General features: G+C 38.4%; 2 protein-coding genes across 2 annotated transcripts; one reads left to right on the top strand and one right to left on the bottom strand.

Annotated features, from left to right (window-relative positions):
• The first annotated feature begins 9,983 nt into the window (after nt 1-9,983).
• On the top strand, nt 9,984-13,374 carry LOC110373072 (peritrophin-48). Its single transcript, XM_021330192.3, has 3 exons — nt 9,984-10,756; nt 10,991-12,296; nt 12,386-13,374. The coding sequence occupies exons 1-3, from the start codon at nt 10,672-10,674 to the stop codon at nt 12,669-12,671; spliced, it is 1,677 nt and encodes a 558-aa protein (XP_021185867.3). The 5' UTR covers nt 9,984-10,671; the 3' UTR covers nt 12,672-13,374.
• LOC110373073 (WD repeat and FYVE domain-containing protein 2) lies at nt 12,840-21,325 on the bottom strand. The gene is made up of 8 exons (XM_021330193.3): nt 21,056-21,325; nt 19,568-19,748; nt 18,569-18,735; nt 18,092-18,205; nt 17,510-17,635; nt 16,925-17,121; nt 16,452-16,593; nt 12,840-16,074 (listed from the first exon to the last, which is right to left on the bottom strand). The coding sequence occupies exons 1-8, from the start codon at nt 21,214-21,216 to the stop codon at nt 15,906-15,908; spliced, it is 1,257 nt and encodes a 418-aa protein (XP_021185868.1). The 5' UTR covers nt 21,217-21,325; the 3' UTR covers nt 12,840-15,905.
• Between the last annotated feature and the right edge of the window lie 1,361 nt (nt 21,326-22,686).

Consider the following 22,686-nt stretch of genomic DNA (forward strand, 5'->3'; position numbering starts at 1 on the left):
CCATTCCAACACATAACATTATTACATTTAATGATTTACCATTTATTAGTGTTCAAGGCATTCTTACATTGTAAACAATCCTACAAGAAACCGAGCTATTAATAAAGTTCAAGTTCACGTGTAAGTAATAGACACAGATTCATTCATGATTGCAATTGCGACTGCAATGGCTTGTTATTGACTTGCTTTAAATTAATTGTTACAATAAATATTCATGGCTGTCGTAATTCACTTTGCTTTGCCAGTGTCACTGTTATCTATAATTTTATTCGCGTCTTTATATTGTTGTTGTTTTTCCTCAGTTTCCCGGAAAAGTTTAAACTTCTAAGATCTGACTGAAAGAGATGCTTGTAGTAGGTACTTAATATGAATTAAGTACTTTTTGGTTTCTTAAGTGTGAATATAATACCTATGTAAAATTAAAATAAGTTCTGAATGTTACGCAACAGGACATAACATTTCTAAAATTAATAACACAAAAGTAGACATGGGATTTCGTCCGTAAATTATAAATATTAATTGTTTGTGTGGACTTATTAAAACCGGTATATTTTTTATAATAAACCAAAGTATATCAAAGATTTGTCTTAGTCCGCGACTTGAGGTCATGAGAATTAACTTTGAGATTATAATTATTATAATCGAAACGGAACTTATTGAAGATTAATTTGAATAACATTTATACTTGTGCACATCTTCTGTATTGGATCTCCGTCATTAAACGTGTTGTAAACTAGAATTATTTTTCTGTTTACGTATTTAGGTAAATATTTGTAAAATTAATGTGTGACGCAAGATGTCCTATATTTTTTGTAACAATGTAATTTAAAAGTAATTCTCAAAAATGGTTAAAACGAAAACCTTACCTTATCGAATCGAAAACAAAATTACGTCGAAAAAACTCCGCACTACACTCTTGGGCTAGAAAGAAAAAAAGAACCTAACATGCGGGCGCTTAGGGTGAGTTTAGATCAAACGAAAAAAAGACTGACGCTAAAACAAGAATTTTCTGTACCACATTTTGGTACTTATAGGGCTTTCAAATACCGGATTTTTTCAAATCCGGTATCAATACCGGTATTAGAAATTTCAATACCGTGATCACGTGATCACGGTATTGTCGGTCATGCAAATATTGCAATACTCCAGATATTAAAAGTTGTCGCTCCTTTATGCGTCTTCGAAGTGCTTTTACAAGGTTTTGGCTTATGTCATTAGCTTGACCATCTAACTTCGTCAACATAAATTTTAGCGCAATATCCGCTTTTAGTAAATTGGCACCCCGTTTACACTAATACAGTTACTTTGACTACAGAAAGGCTGTTAAATATTTTTTAATATTGTCAAATCGAATTCGTCTAATTCGAAATCGGAGTTTAATTTTAGGTCGAACACAATCCTTTAGTTTCCAAAAGCGTCCAATCATAGCCCCGACACTATGACTAAAATGAGATTGACTTCATCAGACGAACAAGAAGCACATAGTCAGAGACGTCTCCGTGATCAATAGGTTTAATACCGGTAGCGATCACCGACTTGTCCGAGGCTCTCTGAATATCAACTTCAAGGCCGAACGTTTCCGTCTGATGAAGGCCAGGTTCTGACCAACACTGCTCCAAACCATTTCAGGATCTGAAACGTTCCAGTCAAATTTGGAGAACCGATTCGCCGCCGTGGAAACCACAACAGACGTTAACCAGAACCACAAATACATGTTTCGGATCCTCAGGGAGGAAGGTTCGAGATTCTGTAACATGCAGCGTAAGGGCAAGAAATCAAAGCTTTCGGAAGAGACATTAGGGCTTATGAAGAAACGACGTGAAAACCCGCCTTTCACTTCGTCAGCTAAGCGGGCTCTAAACCAAGAGATCAACAAGCACGTATGACGCGACCTCCGGTGCTCCAATACTCTTGACATTGAAAGAGCAATTGAGCTGCTCGGGGGTCAAAAGTGTTCGTACAATCTCTTGGAAGAAGCCACTTGACGAAGCTGACCACAGCAAGTGGAGAAGTCATTTCTTCGGTGCCGGCAGTCCTTTCGGAAGTGGAAAACTTCTCTGGCCGGTTATACGCATCGCATGCATCTCGACCTAATCCCGGAAATGAGGATTCTAGAGCCACATTAACACGCCATTTCACCGAAGACCTGCCAGAAGTCAGCAATGGCGAAATCGAGATCGCTCTGAGACAGCTCAAAAATAGAAAAGCCCCTGGCGAGGATGGCATTGCAACAGAGCTATTAAAAGCATTAGATAAGCCCGCACTGGGGGAGTTCCAGAAGCTTTTTAACGCCGTCATGTTTGAAGGGAGAACTCCAGAGGCGTGGAGTAGGAGTGTTGTGGTCCTGTTCTTCAGAAAGGGAGACAAAACCCTGCTGAAGAACTATCGACCCATTTCCCTCCTAAGCCACGTACATAAGCTGATCTCGAGAGTGATCACGAAGCAACTTGCGCGAAGATTCGACGAATTCCAACCATCGGAGCAGGCTGGGTTTCGGAGCGGATACGGCACCATAGACCACAACCACACAGTGCGGCAGATTATACAGAAGACCGAAGAGTATAATCAGCCCCTGTGTCTAGCATTTGTGGACTATGAGAAGGCCTTTGACTCGGTTGAAATCTGGTCTGTTCTGGAGTCCCTGCAGCGTTGCCATGTAGATTGGCGGAAAAGGCATAAAGTAAATAACCACTAGAGAGCGCACTCGCCAATTTCTTCTAAGAACACGACTCACCGCTGCGGGCGGGGGGACGCGGCATAATCCGCGGCTACTATTGGTCAGTTCACGGTCGCTACTAAAGGATCGTACTGATCGTAGCCTTATAGTACGCGCAAAATCACTAACTTTTGGCGAGCGTCGGGGCACTGTATGCGCAGTCAAGTGGTTTTATAGTCTTTGGGAAAAGGGCTCGGAGGATGACATCTTACGAGTACGTAGTTATTTATCTTATTTAATACAACTTCCTGCTACTTATTACAACAAGCCACAATAATTAAAATTATAAAAAGATTGTAATACCGTAATCACGGTATTGGCTCGTTAATACCGGTATTGAAAAAAGACCAAAATATATCCGTGATCACGGTATTACGGGATCCCGTAATACCGGTATTGAAAGCCCTAGGTACTTACGCTTTTTCCATCAAATTATTTTAATGTATATAGATGTTGTTTGCTTTAAATAAATTGATACAAGGGGGAGATTGGTTGAAAGTAGAAATTGGGATAACATAGACATCCTAGAATGCATAGAGGTCTTTTTTGGCTTAAACTTGTCTTTATTGTCCTTGTTCATATCGCTGAATATAAATAAATAAGACCTTTTGACATTTTCGTATACACGATAGATTATTTCCAATATTAGATATATTTATGATCCCCGATAGTTCACCTCAGCTTTGCGAACAAGTATAATGCCGTTGGTCGTATCCGGATATGTATTACGAAATACACTAAAACTGATCACAAACAAAATAATATGGATACAAAAATTATTTTTTAGCTTTTAAATTAAGTTAATAACTCACATGATAATAAGGATATAAATTCAAGTCGAATTAAAAATTTGTAAAAAGTTTAGGTATCCGATGTTATGTGCTTGAAGAACATGTGTCCCAACTCGGGTACAGAACGTCATTTGTGGATTAGTCACGAAAAACTTAAAAAACACATCAAATTTGCATATTTATGCAATAATAATAATCGAAGAGTTTCATTGTAATATGGTTAGGCTGAGGACATACAATAGTGTCAAGAACATGCATCGAGTATTTGTCACTACTTTATATTACCCACTTAAGTAATGTGTAGTGACGTGATTGAAATAACATGTGAATGTTATTGTGCTTTTACTTAAGCATATTGTATTAAATGTTATATCAATAACTGCGTGCGCCTAGGTCGGCCTTTACGACATTGTTAAGAACAATATCGCAATCGGAATAAGGATAAAGCAAAGTAAGAAACCCTTTTCAACCTAAACGCATGCTTTAGTATAACGGTTGTTTAAAGTTTGAAAAACGTCACAAAAAAGTAGATATTTTACAAATAGGTAATTATGTGAGATGACTCATTTACAATGCTATGCCAGTTCCCGCGAATTTTTCGGTGTGTTCCGACCTTTAATGAAGGACAGAGGTGCAATTGGGTGCATCACACTTAAGTGCAACATGACCGTCCCGAGATCGAAACTTTGAAGCTTGTTATTGATAATAGCGTTAATTGACTTCTTGATACCGATCAATAAACCTTTCCATAGGATTTGGAATACCCATGTCAAATAATTATTCGTTAGGTATTTAAATCAATAAGAGTTGACAGATAGCAGTTGACATTTTTTTTTCAGTTTTAAGAAGCTTTTTTGTTTAAAACCCGTGCCGCATTTTTTATCTTATGTCACTTTTTCCTACGACGATAATGACGCTATACTTCTTACGTCTGAAAAAAAAACTTAGATTAATGGAAAATTTGACTCGAAGCCGGGGGACCAGTTAGTATTTATTTAATTAAATAGCAGGCCGTCATTTTATACCTTCTAATATAATTTATCGAGGTTACAACAACATAATTGGGGATTAACCAATTTGGATCAGATTTAGTATAAGCAATTAATCACCAGTTGATTGGCCACTCCCACTGCTCACACACATATGATTCACCCTGTCCGTGTAGATCTTAACTGATAGCTATTCAGATATATTCATTAATATATACATGTTTAATGAGCGCACATGTGCACAAGCCTTAAGCAGGTGCTCTAAGTTCAAGTTCCGGCTGGCAGTAAGCTTCTAATTATGCTAAAACGAGCAAAATATACAAACTAAGAACAAAATTGTATGATAATCTATTTTTATTATACACAACATCTAGTATTGCAACAACAGTCCCGCCAAAACGCCGCCATATTTACTTGCTTTTTATTAGCTTTGACGTAAACATATCCGGCTCCGTTGCACTACGGAAGAACGTGAGTCACTACAATTAAAACCACTTATAACTTCAAGTTAATAACTTGAGCACACATACTCACTTAATTGAAAATTATATAGGTACCTAAATATGTATTAATAGGATTGAACTTCGCCAAGTCTAATACTCAGCCGAACGGTTCGACGACGAGCAGACTATTCCTACTGTGTAACAGATTGTAACTGCTTGATTCAATTAAGCAAAGGACGCATTCTGAAAAGATACATGGGCTATAAAAAATATTAAAAGGCATTACACGATAACATGGTATTTTTATCGTTACGTAGATGCAAATGGTTAGGTGTGTGATATGCAATATAAATGCGGATAAATCTATAATTGACGTTTTTCTTTAATAAATATGATGATCAATTACGTTGGTATGCTTGAGGAAACCTTATTGTATGTAATTTACCTAAACCCTTGAAGTTAATAACAGAAGCAGCACGTGAGCTAAATGATGATAATAATTTATAAAATAAATACTAGCATCAATGTTGCAAAATACTGGTGTTAGACAAACAACACTGAGGAGATTGGATGCGGATCACGTAATTGGTACAATTCCTTCTTTTTTTAACAAGTTGCTAATTAAGCGACCTTGATATTTCTACCATATTTGACAACATATAGGTGAGTCTTACATACTTAGATTTTTGCACGGTGAATCTCTAGTTGTACCTATCATAATTGGAAGCTCAGCTAAAACTACTTATGTTAATCAAACATAATGAGCGTCAGCCCTTGTCCCAAGCCGACGTGAGAATACACCATGGATCCTCCTGCACGATTCGTTTTCTATAAGTATACACATTTGCTAATTTGGGCAGAAAAATCGCAGATTACGTAGTTTAGTAATCGTACACTCGTAGGCACATTTCTTAAAAACAACCTCTAGTGATCTCGACTCAAGAGTTTAAACCAATGACCGTCTACTTATACGATACAACATATATTGATATTGAGATTCTTAACATCATTTTGATGCGGATCCACACGAGTACCTGCTTTCTAGGATATAAGATTTCTCCTTTCATCTATAGTTGCATAGTGCAACAGTACAACCTAAGCTGCGAAAGTAGCTTTAGTTTCGCAATAATATAACTTTGGATTCGGTACCAACTTATAGGTATAATTATAACATTAAATAATTATTTTTCAGGAACTAGAGTCGATGATGAGGTCAGTACTGTGGACTTCAAACTCTAACACTTGTGTATTGCTTGCGTGAGCCATATGCTTAAATGAGTAGATATATCTAATTGACATACAAAGCAAATGAACTCCGGGGAATCCAAGTTTGTGGTTTAGCTTGGTATCAAAATACCCATTTTTAGTGAGACAATCAACATAATTTACCGGCAATAATTACATATACTAGTAGCCGTTATTATTTACATACATCCCAAGAGCACTATCGTAGCGAATATTGATATCATTAAACAATAGATTTATATTCTATTTATATTAGCAAAACGAAGTATTTTAAGTGTGAATTAAAATAACTTAACCTAACCAATCAAGTAAGCGCAATGTAATCCGTTGAATTTGACCTTCATGATTGCACCCCCCGCTAGCAAAACTAATTCAAATATAATTATAATGTCTAAAATGTTATCTTTATGTGATTTTACGTCTAAATGTGCAAATTAACTTGGATCAGGTCACCGTAAGCCGGAGTTCCTGATCAATATTATAAAATTTACTTATCGAAGTTTTAAAAGATCATCAAGATTATTTTCATAATGGTAATGTGTGTTTTCTTGTATCAGATTTATTTGCCAATTATAGTTTTGAATATCAATATTTTTTCGTGACAGGGACGTTCTTTAAGACGCAGTTAAACATCTATATTTATCTGCATTGTCACGTCAGTTGAAGCTTCTTTGTGTACGGTAGATACTTATAAGCAGGATCAATAGATAAATGCCACGATATTTAAATGACCTTAAACGCTTTTACTGGCAAATTTAACCCGGATAAGTATTGTCAGTTTCAGCAGAGTAGCAACTCGTCAAAAAGCGCGGAACTGTGTCCATCTAGGGCATATTAATTGTGCGTTAGGAATGCGCACAAAAACACAAGATCCGCCATAATTCGAGCATCTACTATATCTGCTAATTATAACTCTTAAACGTATGGGCACGCATTCACAACCGAGCGATTTCGTACAGGATATTAACTTACGTAATTAAGCTGGTTGTTGCATTATATTAAAATGGCCGTCTTTTTCATACACTGGAGACCTATTTCAGAACGGAACTCCTAGACTGAGTCACCTGACGTTATATCATTATCATTTATCACTTGAATTACAGACTTGTCTGTCGTAGAGCTGCTGTTACCTAGGCACTTACAGAACTTTATTTTCTAGACTAGAACCCGGAACCTAATATAATTTAGCCAGGTGGCTAACAACAGGCGTAAAATTCTTTGAATTTTAATAGAAAAATAGGCACCTTGTACCATTAGTACATTTATGGCCAGGAATGAAGAAAACTATAAAAACTTGATACCTCATCTTTAATAACGAACAAATATTGTGAAACATCCGCATGTCATCCACTCACACGCACTTTTACAGCCATTTCGCATACCATAGACAAGCATTTAGGTACGACTCGTAAAATTATAAATTAAAATTAACCTGAGGAATTCCTATGAAAATTTAAATAATTGAAAAATTATGACATTTTAGGTCGTAAGGTTAATGAATTATTTTGTCTTTAAAATATTTTGTGGACGATACGTTATTTTCAAATAGTTTATGGGCCAGATCAAAAGTTGGGCTTTTTGCTGTAAATAACACTAGAAAATTGTTATTTTTTTTTTAAGAAGTGTAAAAAATGCAGCGCCTTTTGAAAGGCTTCAATGAAAGCTTCCTTGATACAGCTTTTTAACTGTCTTCCCAAGTATGCAACTGGTCATAAGTCAAATTCCTTTCAGAGGACTTCTTTTACATACCTAATACAAATACAAATTACAACATTAAAAAATGAGAACGTATGATAATTACAAAGTCGTCAATACTTTTTTTGCATTTTACCACTCAGGTTTTTCCATTCTCGGACTTCCCATCCAAATAATTTAAATCGTCAACCAGTATTACATATTTATTTTACACTCAAAATTTTGCAGGTGTTGAAGCTTTTGATAGTTATCAATTAACGTATCTATTTTGAACCACTCATTACATGTCTAATTAAAAATTATGTAGTAAAATCTTGATCGTAACGATTAGGCAATCCAGCATCAAAAAAACTGATGTACTTACCGTCAGAAATGTTCTACCTATGACTAATCTGAAAGACCAATTGAATGTCGTTTACAACGGGTTATCCAATATATTACGTCTTTTCAGTGCTAATTGTACACAATGTGCCATTAACGACAATTACCCTATAATTCTGCGTGCCTCACGTTTTCTCATGTCTCGTGAATTCTAGGCTGGCTATAGGTAACTTAAATACCTATATACGTTGGCGATTATTCGAGTTATGTTTACCAAATACTTAGGTTAAAAAACATAACGAAGTTTTTTTCTCGTAGTTCATTGTATCCATATTTTCCTGTTAGAGTCAAAACACAAGCATTTTTTAGCTGTATAAGAAACTCTTTGACCTACCGTAGTAGACCAACTAGAGGAAACGAAATTCATCATCCTCCGAGCCTTTTCCCAATCATGTTGGGGTCGGCTTCCAGTCTAACCGGATTCAGCTGAGTACCAGTGCAGAGGAAACGAAATTATGGTAATAAATTAAAGAAAGGCATGTGACAGGAAATATGAGGAAGGATATTGTCGAGTAATGGTGCACAATCACGATTGCAAATAATATCGTCGATCAAACGCTAAGCGGCGCGATACGGAACTGAGCCCGAGGCTATGGTTATTGTAAGTAATTGAAGCTGGATGCGAGATAATAATCGAAAGGTAATCGATTAGGGTATGGACTGCACTAGCAGTTCATAAATTGGATTCTTGTACCAGTATTGCTCTTGCTTAAAATATTGCTCTTCTGGAAACCCCTGGAAAAATATTCTATCCTAATTTCTATTTTAGAAAATCAAAGGACGACGCTGTCAATCACCACTGTGAAACTAACGTTTTTCAGTTGATTTGCAACTCTTTTTCGAATCTTGGTTCGGTCATATGAATGTAGATGATAATGTGTTACTTATCCACCATACCCTTACTACCTACCTATACCCAGGTAGGTAATTCGTTAACGGAACCGCACAGTTTCGAGTCACGACTTGCTCATCTCTGCCACGTGCCGTACTGGCTGCGTAAGATCTCGTAGCATGGAGGAATGCGCCCCCCGCTGCGGCCGAGAGACGGACTCACGCATCACTCGCATTCTTGCCATTCCTCCGTGTTATCTCAGGTCTCATGTTACCACGAAGCTTTAATCTAATGGCAGAACGTAGCTTAGAAACTATTTTAACACGGACATCACTAGTGTGGGAACCTAGCAATTCCCCCCTTCATTTTTAAATGTCGTTGGGATAAATGGTTTTGTTTCTATCAAGTTATCCCTAATACGAGCCATATCCAGAGAGTTCTATGGAGGTAGATATGTCCAGAAATGGACCAATACATGATACATCAAGTAGATAGATTTAAGATGATGACATCTACGTAAACACGTCTCTTTAGCATTTGAATGGTCAGTGTCTTTCTTAGAAAAATTATAATGCCATCTTCAGAAAGGATCGCACTTTGAACAATGTCAATGAGTAATGCGATTTTGCCCTTGTAATGGACTGTCCGCATGACGACAGCAATTTTACACAAGACATTGACTTCAATGCAATCTCAAATTCTTCGGTCTAACGCATTATTCTTAGACTTAATGCATTGAGAATTTCACGCAGTGGAAGATTTACAACTTTTTGTCAATCCATTTAAACAGGAACTTGCCAAGATTTAGTCGTTTTAGCTATGCCTAGTTTATCTTATAAATATTTTCTTCTGAATTTACCTGGAGCTTGAACTCAGTTCTCCAATCAACCCATTACTACAATACCGAACGCAAATATTTATGCTATATCATTATCATGCAATCTATGTATGTCAATAGAATATCATTCGTATGCCTATGCGGATTCTCGGAGATTCCGGCTCACTACCGAGTATTAAATACGTTTCGACACGATCTATGCATGTTTTTGCTGAGGTGTTTTTATAATATTTTCCCACGGGTACAACGGCAGAATAGCAGCAATTCATTCGTCCATCTTATAAATGGAAGACAAGATTTATGACATTGAAAGCAAAACATTGTAGAAGGTCATGTAGTAGAGGTGTCCTTCGAGTAATTTATGTTCCGATATTTAAATTCGCATCACAGTGTGTTTTAAAATACTTGACCGAAAAACAATGCTGATATTTGCAATGGCTCCACAAATAACCAAGACTGTAACTAACATAAAATGCGCTAATGTGTCCTTTGTGGTTTAGGTTCATTCATCGAATATTTCTCATTGTCGTTACATAAGAAGACAAAGTTCACGGCCAGCGAGCTTCATCGCCGGGTCATTTTCACTCGAGCATCAGGCGTTCGATAAACAAGGCGTGTCTAGATTGTTAACTCGGAGGCTGCATCCGGGCCACCGCAGGGATCAAGTTACGGCGGGGGCGTGCGAATGTCAAGGAACCCTAGCGTCGCGCGAGGGCCTGCGCCGCCGCAGTCGCAGCCGACATGTCTGCGCGCGCGCCCGTCTGTCCGCGCCTCGCCACCGCGCTCAGCGCGCTCGCCGCGATCTCCGTCTTCGCGAGGATCGCCAGTGAGTACTGTTACTTCATACCTTCACAAATCCACCATCGACTGAACATTGGCTCACTGTTTTATTTTATACTGATTATCACTTAATAAAAAAAACGAATAACATCCCCTGTCAATTTATTTTCTCTCAGCGATCTACTGCACGAAGCTACCTATACATTTCCTTGAGGTTCATTAGGACTTGATTATGAAAGAAGGATGATGATAATTAATATTTTATTTCATTTTTTTTCAGGTGTTCAGGGTTTTGAGTGCCACAGAGACGGTTTTCACACAGACTATGACTCAGATTGTCAAAAATATGTGCGGTGCAGCAGTGGTGAAGTGACCGGTCGGTATTCGTGCCCTGAGGGTCGAGTGTTCAGTGAAGCCGAAGCTGCGTGTGTTCCCCGCGAGCGCCGGCCCTGCATCCGCCGGGAGTGCGCGCCTAACGATACGCTCGGGTATGCCAGTCCGGGCACTGCTTGCCGTCAGTACTACCGATGTGAAAACGGCACGGCCATAGAGCGCTCCTGCCCTACGGGAGCATGGTTCGACCTCGAACACCAAGCGTGCACGCGTGGTGCTGGCACATGCTTCGAGCCGGTGTGTGCCGGTCTACCGGACGGCGACTATCCTGATGTCTCTCAGGACTGTCGCCGCATACTACACTGTCGTGGCAGTGAACTTCGTACGGTGTCGTCGTGCGGCGCGGCGTGTTCATCTTCATGTCCACCACCCCGCGCCGCCGCCGTGCCGTTGCCGGCTGGTGACGCAGACTTTTGCTCAGACGAAGCTTGTTCATCCTTGTGCCGCGACACGCCTGATGGAGCCTATGCAGACCGCACTACCAGCTGCCGCGAGTATTTTGTGTGTGAAGCCAACCGAGTGATACGCCGGGGAGTGTGCGAACCGGGCCTACTGTTCTCGGATGGTGCATGCGAGCCGGCCGCTCATACAGTGTGCCCGCCGCCTGCGCTTAGCCCTTGCTTCAACAGGCACGATGGACTGCATCGCGACTGGCACGACTGCAAATCCTGGTTCGAATGTCGGCGGGAGCGAGTTATAAAGCGTGGTACGTGTGCACCGGGATTAGTTTTCGACGGTACCGGATGTGCGCCTTCTGATACATTTTTATGCGACGGACCAGCAGTTTCAGCCGACTGTGAGGGACTCCCTAGTGGTACATATCAAGACCTCGAGTCTAACTGTACGAGATACTTTCACTGTGAAGGCCGTTTCCGTACGATGCTGGAGTGTCCTCCAGGGCAGGTGTATGATGGAGTGCGGTGTTCACCGGAGTCACGTTACTTATGCCCTAGCCTGGAGCGAGAATCCTGCTACGGCCGGCCGGACGGGCGGTACCGCGCTGCCGACTCCGGCTGCCGCGGGTACTACGAGTGCGTGCGAGGCGAGAAGGCCGTCTACGCGTGCCCAGTGGGACGCGTGTTCGACGGTGACTCTTGCGTGCCAGCACGGCCTGAACTGTGCGTGCGTGAGGACTACTCATGCGAAGGTCTCTCGAACGGTTACCACGCAGAGATCGAGTCAGGATGTCGAAGGTACCTGTTTTTCTATTACTAGTTGGCATAATATAAAATCGCTTAGAGAGTTTAACCAATAAAAATAAAACCATGTGTACGTATTGCAGGTATTTCTACTGCGAGCACGGGGACCGGCTGGTGACGCTGTCGTGCCTGGGCGGCAAGGTGTTCGACGGGCGGGCGTGCGTGCGGGGCTCGCGGGCGCAGTGCGGCGGCGCGGTCGCGGAGGCGGAGGGCTGCGCACGCGACGGGTTCTTCGTGCAGGCGGGGTCGGGCTGCCGGCGCTACTACTTCTGCGTGGGCGGCGTGAGGACGGCGCTGTCGTGCGGCGCGGGGCAGCTGTTCAACGGACAGCTGTGCGTGCCGCGCGCGCAGCACTCGTGCCCCGGCTGAGCTCCCGGGTGCACACGCTGGACACACTCACATGTACCTGAACGCTTTATTTATTTCGAGGCTGTGAACCCTCACCCAGGAACGCTACTCGGTTAGTGCAGCGCTCCGCGACTCGACGCCCGTACCACGCATCTACCTCTATACCTCCTATATCAGAATAAGACACGATTACTTCTTACTGTTTATTGGCATAGAAACTTCCAAGCGACCTAATTACTTCTAATAGTAATTACACATTGACTATATCTTACAGTATTACTTTACAAATGAATAGTAAGCTCCATGAATAGAAAAATAAAATCTCTTTTAACGACATAAAAGAATAGTTAATTTATTTATTTATATTAATATAGATAATATATCCTCGACCTTAAATTAACAAAAATTATAAGCGAATCTTTACAAACCAGTTCATGATAATACTTGTCACATTGAAGTAGGTAGACACATGTAGTATAATTCCACATTAGTTTAGTTAGAATAATGCAAAGCCCTTGAGTATGACAAATGTTATCATTACAGTAAAAAAGATAATTATAAATAATAAAAAATAGTTGAATATAGGTATTGTAAACGTGCAATTTTCGTTAGAACTGTTAAATACATTCTAAACAATTTTGGCATTATTCATAACTATGAAGCATGTCTAAATAATTTACATAGCATAATATGTTACGTATTTAATAAATGTTTTTAATTTATATTTTTGTGTATGTTATTTATAAGCCGGTGCCTAAACTGAGTGATTAACGATTTCACCTACGCGGAAAAGGGACGCTTAGGCATCATTCACAATAAGCGTAGTATACGCCGTCGACTGTAAGTATGCTCCACTGAGAGTCAGCGACCTCACACTACGGAATAGCGTCTAGTGGATTTGGTGAATACATGGAAAAGCGACAAACTTCGTAACACGCGCCTACAGTCAGAAGCCGACAATACGTTTGATCTAAACAATGCCTTATGTCCTTGTTCAACTGTCTCCACACCCCCAGGCACCGGCTGATACCTCTAAATTTGTTTTATACATTTTTATACAACACTCAATTACAGAACTTTAAACAATTTTCTGACCTACTCGGACACACTTTACGATAGATTACCTAAGTTTATACAAGGATTATTTTTTTTATTTTATAAAAGTTCAATTGGTCCACGCCGAAAATGTCAAGACTTGCTTGTTTCAAAATGAAAAGTTATATGATACCAACAGTTACTTGGTAATGACGGGCGCGGCCAATCGGTGCTTTCGAAAGCGGAGCACTAAGCTGAGAAGACTATATTTGTTCGTTGACAACATTAAATAACTGACAACATACCTATACAGGGTGACTTGACGTAAAAGCACCTTTCCATTAAATTCCCGATTAGATCGATAGGTTTCTTCTATGTAACAATAGTGTCGATAAATGATGACAGTGCACATCACTATTTTATAGGGGTAGATCATATAACATATTTATTGTCAGATTCAATAGTGTTAATCAAATAAGTATTGTACGAACTATCAAAACGATCTCCGTACATTGTAAAGTACTTAGTAGAAGTAATGCAATTAGCTCAATTTATGAAAATATATTTATGAAATATATTAAACCAAAACTATTCTTAAGAAATACAATTTAAATTTTACTCCGTTACAATAATTATGTCACAATATCAAATATAATAAGTTAAAATAATGTTTATGATTAAGAAAATTTATTTAAAATACAAATAACTCTGTTTAGCAATGCCAAGTTGGAATAGAAAATAGAATACATTGGAATTATAATTTATCGAAATTAAAAAAGTAAATAATATTTTAATACCATACATATCAACTGTAGTGTAATATCTAAACGTTTAACACAGTACTCGTATGAACGCTAACAATATTATATAGAGTTTTCACCAAAGGTATATATAACGATAATATAATCGGCGGAAACTTTAATCTGCAGTCAGTTGAGGCTCTAAGAGACTTCTATATCGATAATGAAAGTAAATACCCTTGATGAAAACTGAGATCTATTGTCACACGTTGAAACACCCACATAAGCTAAGCTTTATTTAGGCAAAACTATATCAAACGTTAGTCTATTTGAGCTGCATTAAAGAAAATGAAAGATGATTTTATGAAACTTTTTATCGATATAATACCTAATGCTATATGATTCGTTGTCACCACTAAACGCGGCTTGATTCTACGAAGCTTAAATAATTCTGGACTAGAGCAGCTCTAAACATGCTTTTGAAATATTTGAAAGTCTGAGTAAATAAAGATAGGTTATGTGGGTGTTTTGGTAGCAGCCCGTTTCCATAGCAACGAAATAATCATAATTATATATATAGACTCTTTATTATCTGTTTTAAGTCTATTTAGGCTGGTTATACAATGCAAATTATTGATATACAAATGCGCATGAGTTATGAATACCCTTCGTTTCGCTAGCAAAATTCGCAGTGTATAGAACGCCGTTTGGGAGGCTGCAGAGTAAACGGGCCCTACCGTGCAACAATGATGTTACCACACTTGCAGACCATATCGTGAACACAATTCATTAACTCACTTATTTCGCACACAACATTCGCCCACGAGAACGTTGGTTCCACATTTTATTCTAGACATATAAATGAAATATATCAAATGATTGACTGTGAACTTTCATAGAAGATGATAGATAACTAATGCATGAAATTCAAAGCAATTGACAGACTTATGTACACTCAATGTGTGAAAGTTTCAGATTATATAGAAAGATTATTATTTTTGATCACACACATATAAAATAGTTTTGAGATCTCCGTCTCATTTTTTATTATTTATATAATAATATGATGACACAAATATATTTAGTATTTACTATCCATAATAAACGACACACTTCAGAAAGGAAAGTCTCAGTCTTACCTCACGACAAGTGACAGAAAGCAAAACTTTCGTTGGACTATCAACAACAAATATATTAGATACACATTAAATAATAATATTATAACGACTATAAAGATTAACATTAACGCGAACAGCCCGATGAAGTTCAATCTATAATTTCATTTTGATTTCTCTTCCAATATAAGAAGCTCAATAACATAAAATATTTAATACTCAAAAAAAGAATCGATTGTCTTTTATTGATTCCGAATTCAAATTGAAAATTTTAGAATAAAAAAAGAAGAGTGATTAATAAAAAAAAGAAACCGTTTCAATTTGAAAATCGAACTGTTATAATAAAGCTGGACACATACATGCGGCTACTGGTCGGCGGCGGAGGGGCGCGGCGCGGGCGCGAGCAGCACGCCCACGTCCCACACCTTGATGACGCGGTCCTTGCCGGCCGTGCACATGCGGCCCGTCGCCTCGTCCATGTACAGCGACGATACCGCGTGCTTCATGTCGTGGAACGACGCGAGCGATTCGCGACTGTAATGTTAGGGAGATAGAGGTTAGATTCGAATAACAAAGTTTTTTGAAAAAAACATGTCATATCAGTTAGATTTCTGTCTCAGATGAGCCGAAATATTTGCATGTAGTCTTGACATATACATCCCGCAACGAAAAACGGATGTATCCACCTAAAGGGTCACACTACACCATATTTCCGACTGTTTTCAAAAAGCTTCGAGAAAGATACCAGCTTTTCTGGTCAATTTGACCTACTTCTCGGACGATAGAACTGCTCCAAGACCCTCCTCTAAAATTCCTATTACATACCCCTCATCATTCTCTACCTCACATCCATGCTTTTCAAAAGAGTTAAAATCACTTCGCATTTAAGAAATGTTAAGACATAAACTCACGGTTCATGGCGCAGCGTGTCGTAGCAGGCGGTGCAGACGCGCTGCGGGAACTCGAAGCCCATGACGGGCAGCGGCAGCCGGTGCGGCGAGCACGCCGCGCACACCGCCGCGCCGCACCAGCGGCAGTGGTGCTGCCGGAGACCTGGGGAGACAAGGATATATCATTGTAAGACTGGGAATAGAAAGAACATCTATCGGACTACCCATGGAAGCTGTCATATAACATCATCATCATCCTGGGACAAGGAGTATTTATGATCACCAGGGACAAGGAGAGCTCTGGGTCTTTATGACCATGCTGACTGACTTTTAATTTTCGGAAAAACTTCGGTCAAAAACATTCCCCTTCTTGGCAATCGACGAAAAATGTTCTTTAAAGTTTACAGATTATACAAATCCACTTTGTTCACCCCTAGGAGTGATTAGTCAGAATAAAAATCGATATTATTCACCAACCACGAAACACCACTCACCAAGCTGCTTCTTCTCCATCATAGCCCTAACGTTCCATATAAAGGGAGCTCGGCATATCTGGCAGAGGTCGGACTCCTTCCAGGCGGGTGTCTCGCGGCGTCTCACCCCCATCTCCCACACGCCGAGGGCGCCGTCCTCGCCCGCTGAGATCAGACGCTCGCAGCTGCCCACGTACCATAGACCTGTTACTTTGTTGCTGAAAGATGGTAATGGAAACAGATTAGAAATAAAATTCTTGATACTTGAAATTGGTTGAGATTTAATTCTAAATGGGAATATAAAATTCTATCAGCCTCTATCTTGGTTGTGTTCAAAAGGTTTAAAAAAACAGAATAGGCATATAATGTTGTATTAAAGATGTAGTTGGTACATTTTTAGAGAGTGAGGCAAAACTGCAAGAGAAAGTTAGCACTCTATATCGAGTTATATGAAGTTTGTAAGAAGCTACTTGCATGCAAACACTATAGTACTTTCTCTAACTGCATCTTGGAACAATATTTTATACAATTTTAGTCTTTATCTGTGGGAACACACAATATCATCCAAATAAAATACACTTAATACAACAAAACGCAAGTATTTACCTGTGGCCCTGTAGTTCGTAAGCTGTGCCCTTTTGACCTCCTATGTCCCACACTATTATCGTCTGGTCAAATGACCCGCTGAATAACAGCTGAGGCAGAGGGGCCCAGTTCAGTACTCTTACGGATCTGAAAATAACACCAACAAACTAAGAAAGCTAAGTCAAGAAAATTTTAAATTGAAATCGAAAAAAATATTTAAAGAAGGTACCTTCTTCACTTCAAAAAATATGAAATTATAGCACCCAAAAAAAAATCGATACCAGGTATAATATATTATGGTGTATAAATGACAAACGTTAGCACAAGTGATCATAAGTTATACGCGTCATCTGCAATGATTCTCATTGAAACCCTACTAAATGAGAATATTTTCAGCTGCATTTCCAACCTAACAAAACATCTGCGGTAATCATGTTTTCATTGGTATCTACCCATGGAAAAAATTCTATACGGCTCCATCCCTTTCAACACACTCCAAACAGATCCAGTGTCCATGATAAAAAAATCAATCAATCAAAAAATAAAACCATACAAAAATCAATCTACTCCTTTTTTGTAAAGTCGGTTAAACACTAAACTTACCCAGTGTGACCCTTGAGCGTAGTAACAAGCGTGGCACCATTGTTATCTAACTTCAGCATCGTTATCTGGCCGCTGTAGTCGCCAACAAAAGCGTATTTCGACTGGGAGTCGAATCTGACGGGATCCGTTCAGGAAACTCATTTGTGCTGATAAAACTCCTGTTAAATTCTTATCACTAATTCTGATTAAACGGTTTATTGATAGGTGTACTGTATACAGTACAATGCCATAATTACTGGAGCATTTTTTAAACTGCATGGATAATTTTGGAGGTCGACATCTGAAGTAGTTTCAATTAATATGATTAGTATGGAGTCAAAGTTTAATTAGATTTGCAGTAGTAAAATGGATGAAAAAAATGTGAATGGAATTAAACAATTCCAAAAAAATACTTTCAGATATTGTTCAATAATTAACTATGCAACCCTATTATACCCACATTTGTATGTAAACTATTATATTTTGTTAAAAGGATACTGCAACGACGTACACCATGCTTCGAAGGAGTAACCACCGATCCTCCTGCCAGTCTCACTGCAATGGTAGGCGAACAACTTGTCTCGACTCACAGAGAGAACCCACTCGCAACTCAGAGAGAAGTTCACGGCAGTCACGCGAGCTGTGTGCGCTAAATACTCGCGAGCCTGCAAAAAGTTTCTATTGTAGTCTTTTTTGGTTTATGACCTATCAACCTGACCATAGTGCAATTTACAGATAGGAGAACAAAAAATCAACAAAACAAAGTTTATACATAGTATAATGTGTGCCTACATTCTCTAAATGGTACTCAAAAAATACAGATTTGTGATAGTCGGTTTTATGAATATCTATATATTTTTAACTGTGCGCTAATATTTAAAAGCGCCATGTAGTTATATTATGGCACAGTATATTTGAAAATTAAAATACCTAATCTACAGGCAGACAAAAGCCAGTGAAAAGAAAATTGCCCTTCACAAAATGCAAATGGCAACAAAGATAGCATTTACATAAACATAAACAAACATTTATTTAGAGGACAATACAACAAAGACAAGGTCAAACATGTTATAAGAACACTTTCACATTATCTGTTAGCCTAATTAAATCAACTGCCAAATCATATTATTCCGGTTGGCTGAACCAAAAAACTAGCAATCAATAAATTTACAATCTGTGGTTTAAAAAAGTTAAAAAGGAGTTTGTATTCAAAGGTGGATGAGGCAATTAACTTTAGTATTTATATAAAATATATGATAAGGAAAAATGCATGGCTAATGGAAGTTGAACACAGAGAACTGTGTTATCAATAAATTTACTGATACTTGATAAAATATTTATGTACCACAGAACTATTAATTGCTAATACGAAATCAAAATAACATTACCCGTTTAAATTCTTGTTCCCACAGGATCAAAAGGTACTTAGTAGTTAACTTTTGGAAGATAACAACTGATTAACAAAAAACCTAGAGAGATAAAGTCATAAATACTCACAGGATTTATCCTATTACAATCTGTTGCCAATGTGAACTCGGAGACTGTTCCGTTCTCCTGGCCAATAAAGAGTTGCCTTGTCTCTGGCGTGTAGAACATGGAAGTGCACCCTGATGGCATATACTGGCAAATAGATGGCCAGTATTGCCCTGAGTCACGTTTTAGCCATACTCGCACTGTTCTGCAATTATTAAATATGAATTAGTTAGCAGGACCACAGAAGCACTGACAAGATTTGGACTCATTCCTCTCTGATTGGCCACAGTGTGCTTCTGACAGGGAAGAATGGAAAAATATTGGGGAGGCTTTTGCCCAGCAGTGGGACAGCTTAGGCAAAGACACAAAATTGATGGAATATTCAATTTAGAACTTGACAACATTGTTTAAATATTATACAAGATGTTTTCGGACAGTGTTAAATATTCATTAGAAATGTGTTGATCAACATGATAAACAAAAACTGGTTTGGAACACACGAGGCCATTCAGCTGTTCCAATAAGTAGGTGTAGTTGTCAAGTATCAACTTACAGCGGTGTTCTAATACTATACTGTGTTAGGTAAACATAGCTGTAGACAATATAGGTCATTTGTTAGAGATCAATCAATCAAATTGACCTATGCATACTAGATGGATAGACATATTTCACATCAAAAAACAAACTCAATTTTTTGGTACACAAGGGGCGGTCTTATCGCTAAAAGTGATCTCTTACAGACATGTATATATTATAGGAACTGAACAAATACACAAACAAACTTGAGTTACTGACAGAAATCTACACATATCTAATAAACATAGGCTATATTTTATCCCTGTACAAGAAGATGTGAAACTGTGAGAAAACAGTTATAAATAAAATTGCAATTACAATCTTAGATTCGATATTGCTGTACAGATATGGTTACTGTTACTGTAAATGCTAAATAACCTAATGAATTTCCTAGGCATTACAAGATGGGATGAGCCATATTGACAATGAGGTCAATTATGTTATTATAACTGTAGGAACAATAGTTTATTGATTATTATTTAGTAATCATTTTTATTAGAAAACATTTTTAGGAAACACTCCTACCAAAATTCAGAAAAATATTGTTTGAACCTTGTGGACACTTATAACAGATTGTTAGATATAAAAGTTTGATAATCTTTCAAATTGCATCATATTTAATTTTAAAAATACAATATGTTTAGCAACTGCCATTTACAATACACAATATTAAACTATAACACATTTAGTTTAGCCTTCATGTCAATTACAATGATACTGAAAAAAATATCTAGATGATCAACATAAATACGGTAGCCAGCAATTAGTTGATTAATTAAAATACATATAGATGGTATATACAGCCCACGTAGGGGGTGATTTCGAATACGTTGACAGTTCTAGGAGGGTACAAAGTGAACATGTTTTTCACAAAATAAAACAGATAATAGAGTCTTGTTATCAAACAATGGACAAAATATGAGTCAGAACTCTTACTTATCATCACAAACGCTAATTACACCGTCCTCGCCAGGTATAACGACCGCTGCATTTACATCGTCGGTACAGCCTTCCAATTTGCTTAGAAGGGCAGGTTTTTTTGTAGTAGAGAACCTATCGTTGGGTGTCCTTGGTGCAGGCTTGATTTCAGCAGCCATATTTCAATTGTTTTAAAGTAGAATTACTAAATAAACACGATTATTCGACACTAATTCTTTCTGCGAAAAGAAAACGTCATAATAATTTTGACAGTCAAGTTTAGAGGGCTATTCTGTAGAATGTGTGGTAGTATGCAAATTCAGTGGAAGTTAAGTTATAATATTGGGTCAGCCTATTTAAACATTTTTATTGAGTCCAGATTTCTAAACAATTACTTAATATTTATTTATTTCATAAAAAAAACTATTTTTGCAATTGACAGTTGATTGCAAAATAATAATAAACGTGTACGTGTATTTTAGAATACACCCCTTTCTATCTACGCAATCCGTTCTACGCAGTTGCCACATGCATTAATACCTACTAGCAGTATGATGAAACCTCAGAAGATGGACCATCGAGGAACATATTCTTCTATGTTCTTTCATCAGAAGATAAAACATATACCACCTTTGTACATTTGATTTTTCTGGCGAAATATTGATATTGTAATATAGTCAAACGCAAGGGCCCTATTTACTATACAGAGTGCAAGTTTGTGCCATGCACAATTTTTGTGGCCCGCCCACCGTGCGACTTACAGGTACAAACATTTTGTGTTATAGATCCCCTAAGAGAAGTTGTAAGTATGCTAAACTAAAAAGATCCGCAAGTAATGAATTGACTACAACCTTTTTTGCAGTCAACAACAGTGACGACGAATCTGACTGATGTCAGTCAGTCAGGCACCTTAGACCGGACGCACACATTCGGTTTCCTGATCAAGAATTCTGATTCGGAAACCGAAATGCTCTTATTTCGTACAAAATGTTCACAAGAGCGCACACGTTCTTACTTTTTCCGGACGGAAAAAAACCTGACATTCGGTTTTAAATTTTCTCCGTGCGTTCGGGTACTCAGAACGGAAAAAACCTAATGACGTTATTCCGAACGCAGCGCTAACGAAAAATTTGGTTCGGCCGCCGCACCGCACACATACGGAAATTTTCATTCAGAATCAAGGTAGCCCAGGGGCCCGATTCTCCTAATTTTACTTTAGCGGCGTACGATTCGATTCGTCTGAGATCCAATCACGCCGCGATTACGATTGAAGCGTATGTGGCATTCCGCTATTTTTTCTTGGAAATAATGAATCATTTTGTCTGCAAATGATTTACGATTGCAATATGATTGTAGAGCAAACTACCGTATAGACCAAAATAGCAGACCAATCGCAAACCAATCGAATGTCATTGGAATACAATTGGTCTTATATTATATGGTTAAAACTGCTATTGCGATCATGTAGCGATTCAATTTCTATTCGATTTTGATATTTTTAGCTTAGGAGTATCGGGCCCCAGTAAGTACGTAAGGAGGAACCATATTAAAAGCACGACATCATGGACGAATTGATTGCTTTTGCACTTTTACTGGCGCTAAACAAGAAAAAAATAGCGGAATGCCACGTAATCGAGTCATGATTGGAT

The sequence above is a fragment of the Helicoverpa armigera genome, chromosome 6 (assembly GCF_030705265.1).
Source record: "Helicoverpa armigera isolate CAAS_96S chromosome 6, ASM3070526v1, whole genome shotgun sequence".
Classification (NCBI taxonomy): Eukaryota; Metazoa; Arthropoda; class Insecta; order Lepidoptera; family Noctuidae; genus Helicoverpa; species Helicoverpa armigera.

Excerpts from the sequence above, each read along its gene's own strand:
- LOC110373072 (XM_021330192.3), top strand. The coding sequence starts at position 10,672 with ATGTCTGCGCGCGCGCCCGTCTGTCCGCGCCTCGCCACCGCGCTCAGC. Across the intron at positions 10,757-10,990 it reads CGTCTTCGCGAGGATCGCCA|GTGTTCAGGGTTTTGAGTGC; the intron begins GTGAGTACTGTT and ends ATTTTTTTTCAG. Across the intron at positions 12,297-12,385 it reads ATCGAGTCAGGATGTCGAAG|GTATTTCTACTGCGAGCACG; the intron begins GTACCTGTTTTT and ends TACGTATTGCAG.
- LOC110373073 (XM_021330193.3), bottom strand. The coding sequence starts at position 21,216 with ATGGCTGCTGAAATCAAGCCTGCACCAAGGACACCCAACGATAGGTTC. Across the intron at positions 17,122-17,509 it reads TACGAACTACAGGGCCACAG|CAACAAAGTAACAGGTCTAT; the intron begins GTAAATACTTGC and ends ACCATCTTTCAG. Across the intron at positions 16,075-16,451 it reads GACACGCTGCGCCATGAACC|TCGCGAATCGCTCGCGTCGT; the intron begins GTGAGTTTATGT and ends CTAACATTACAG.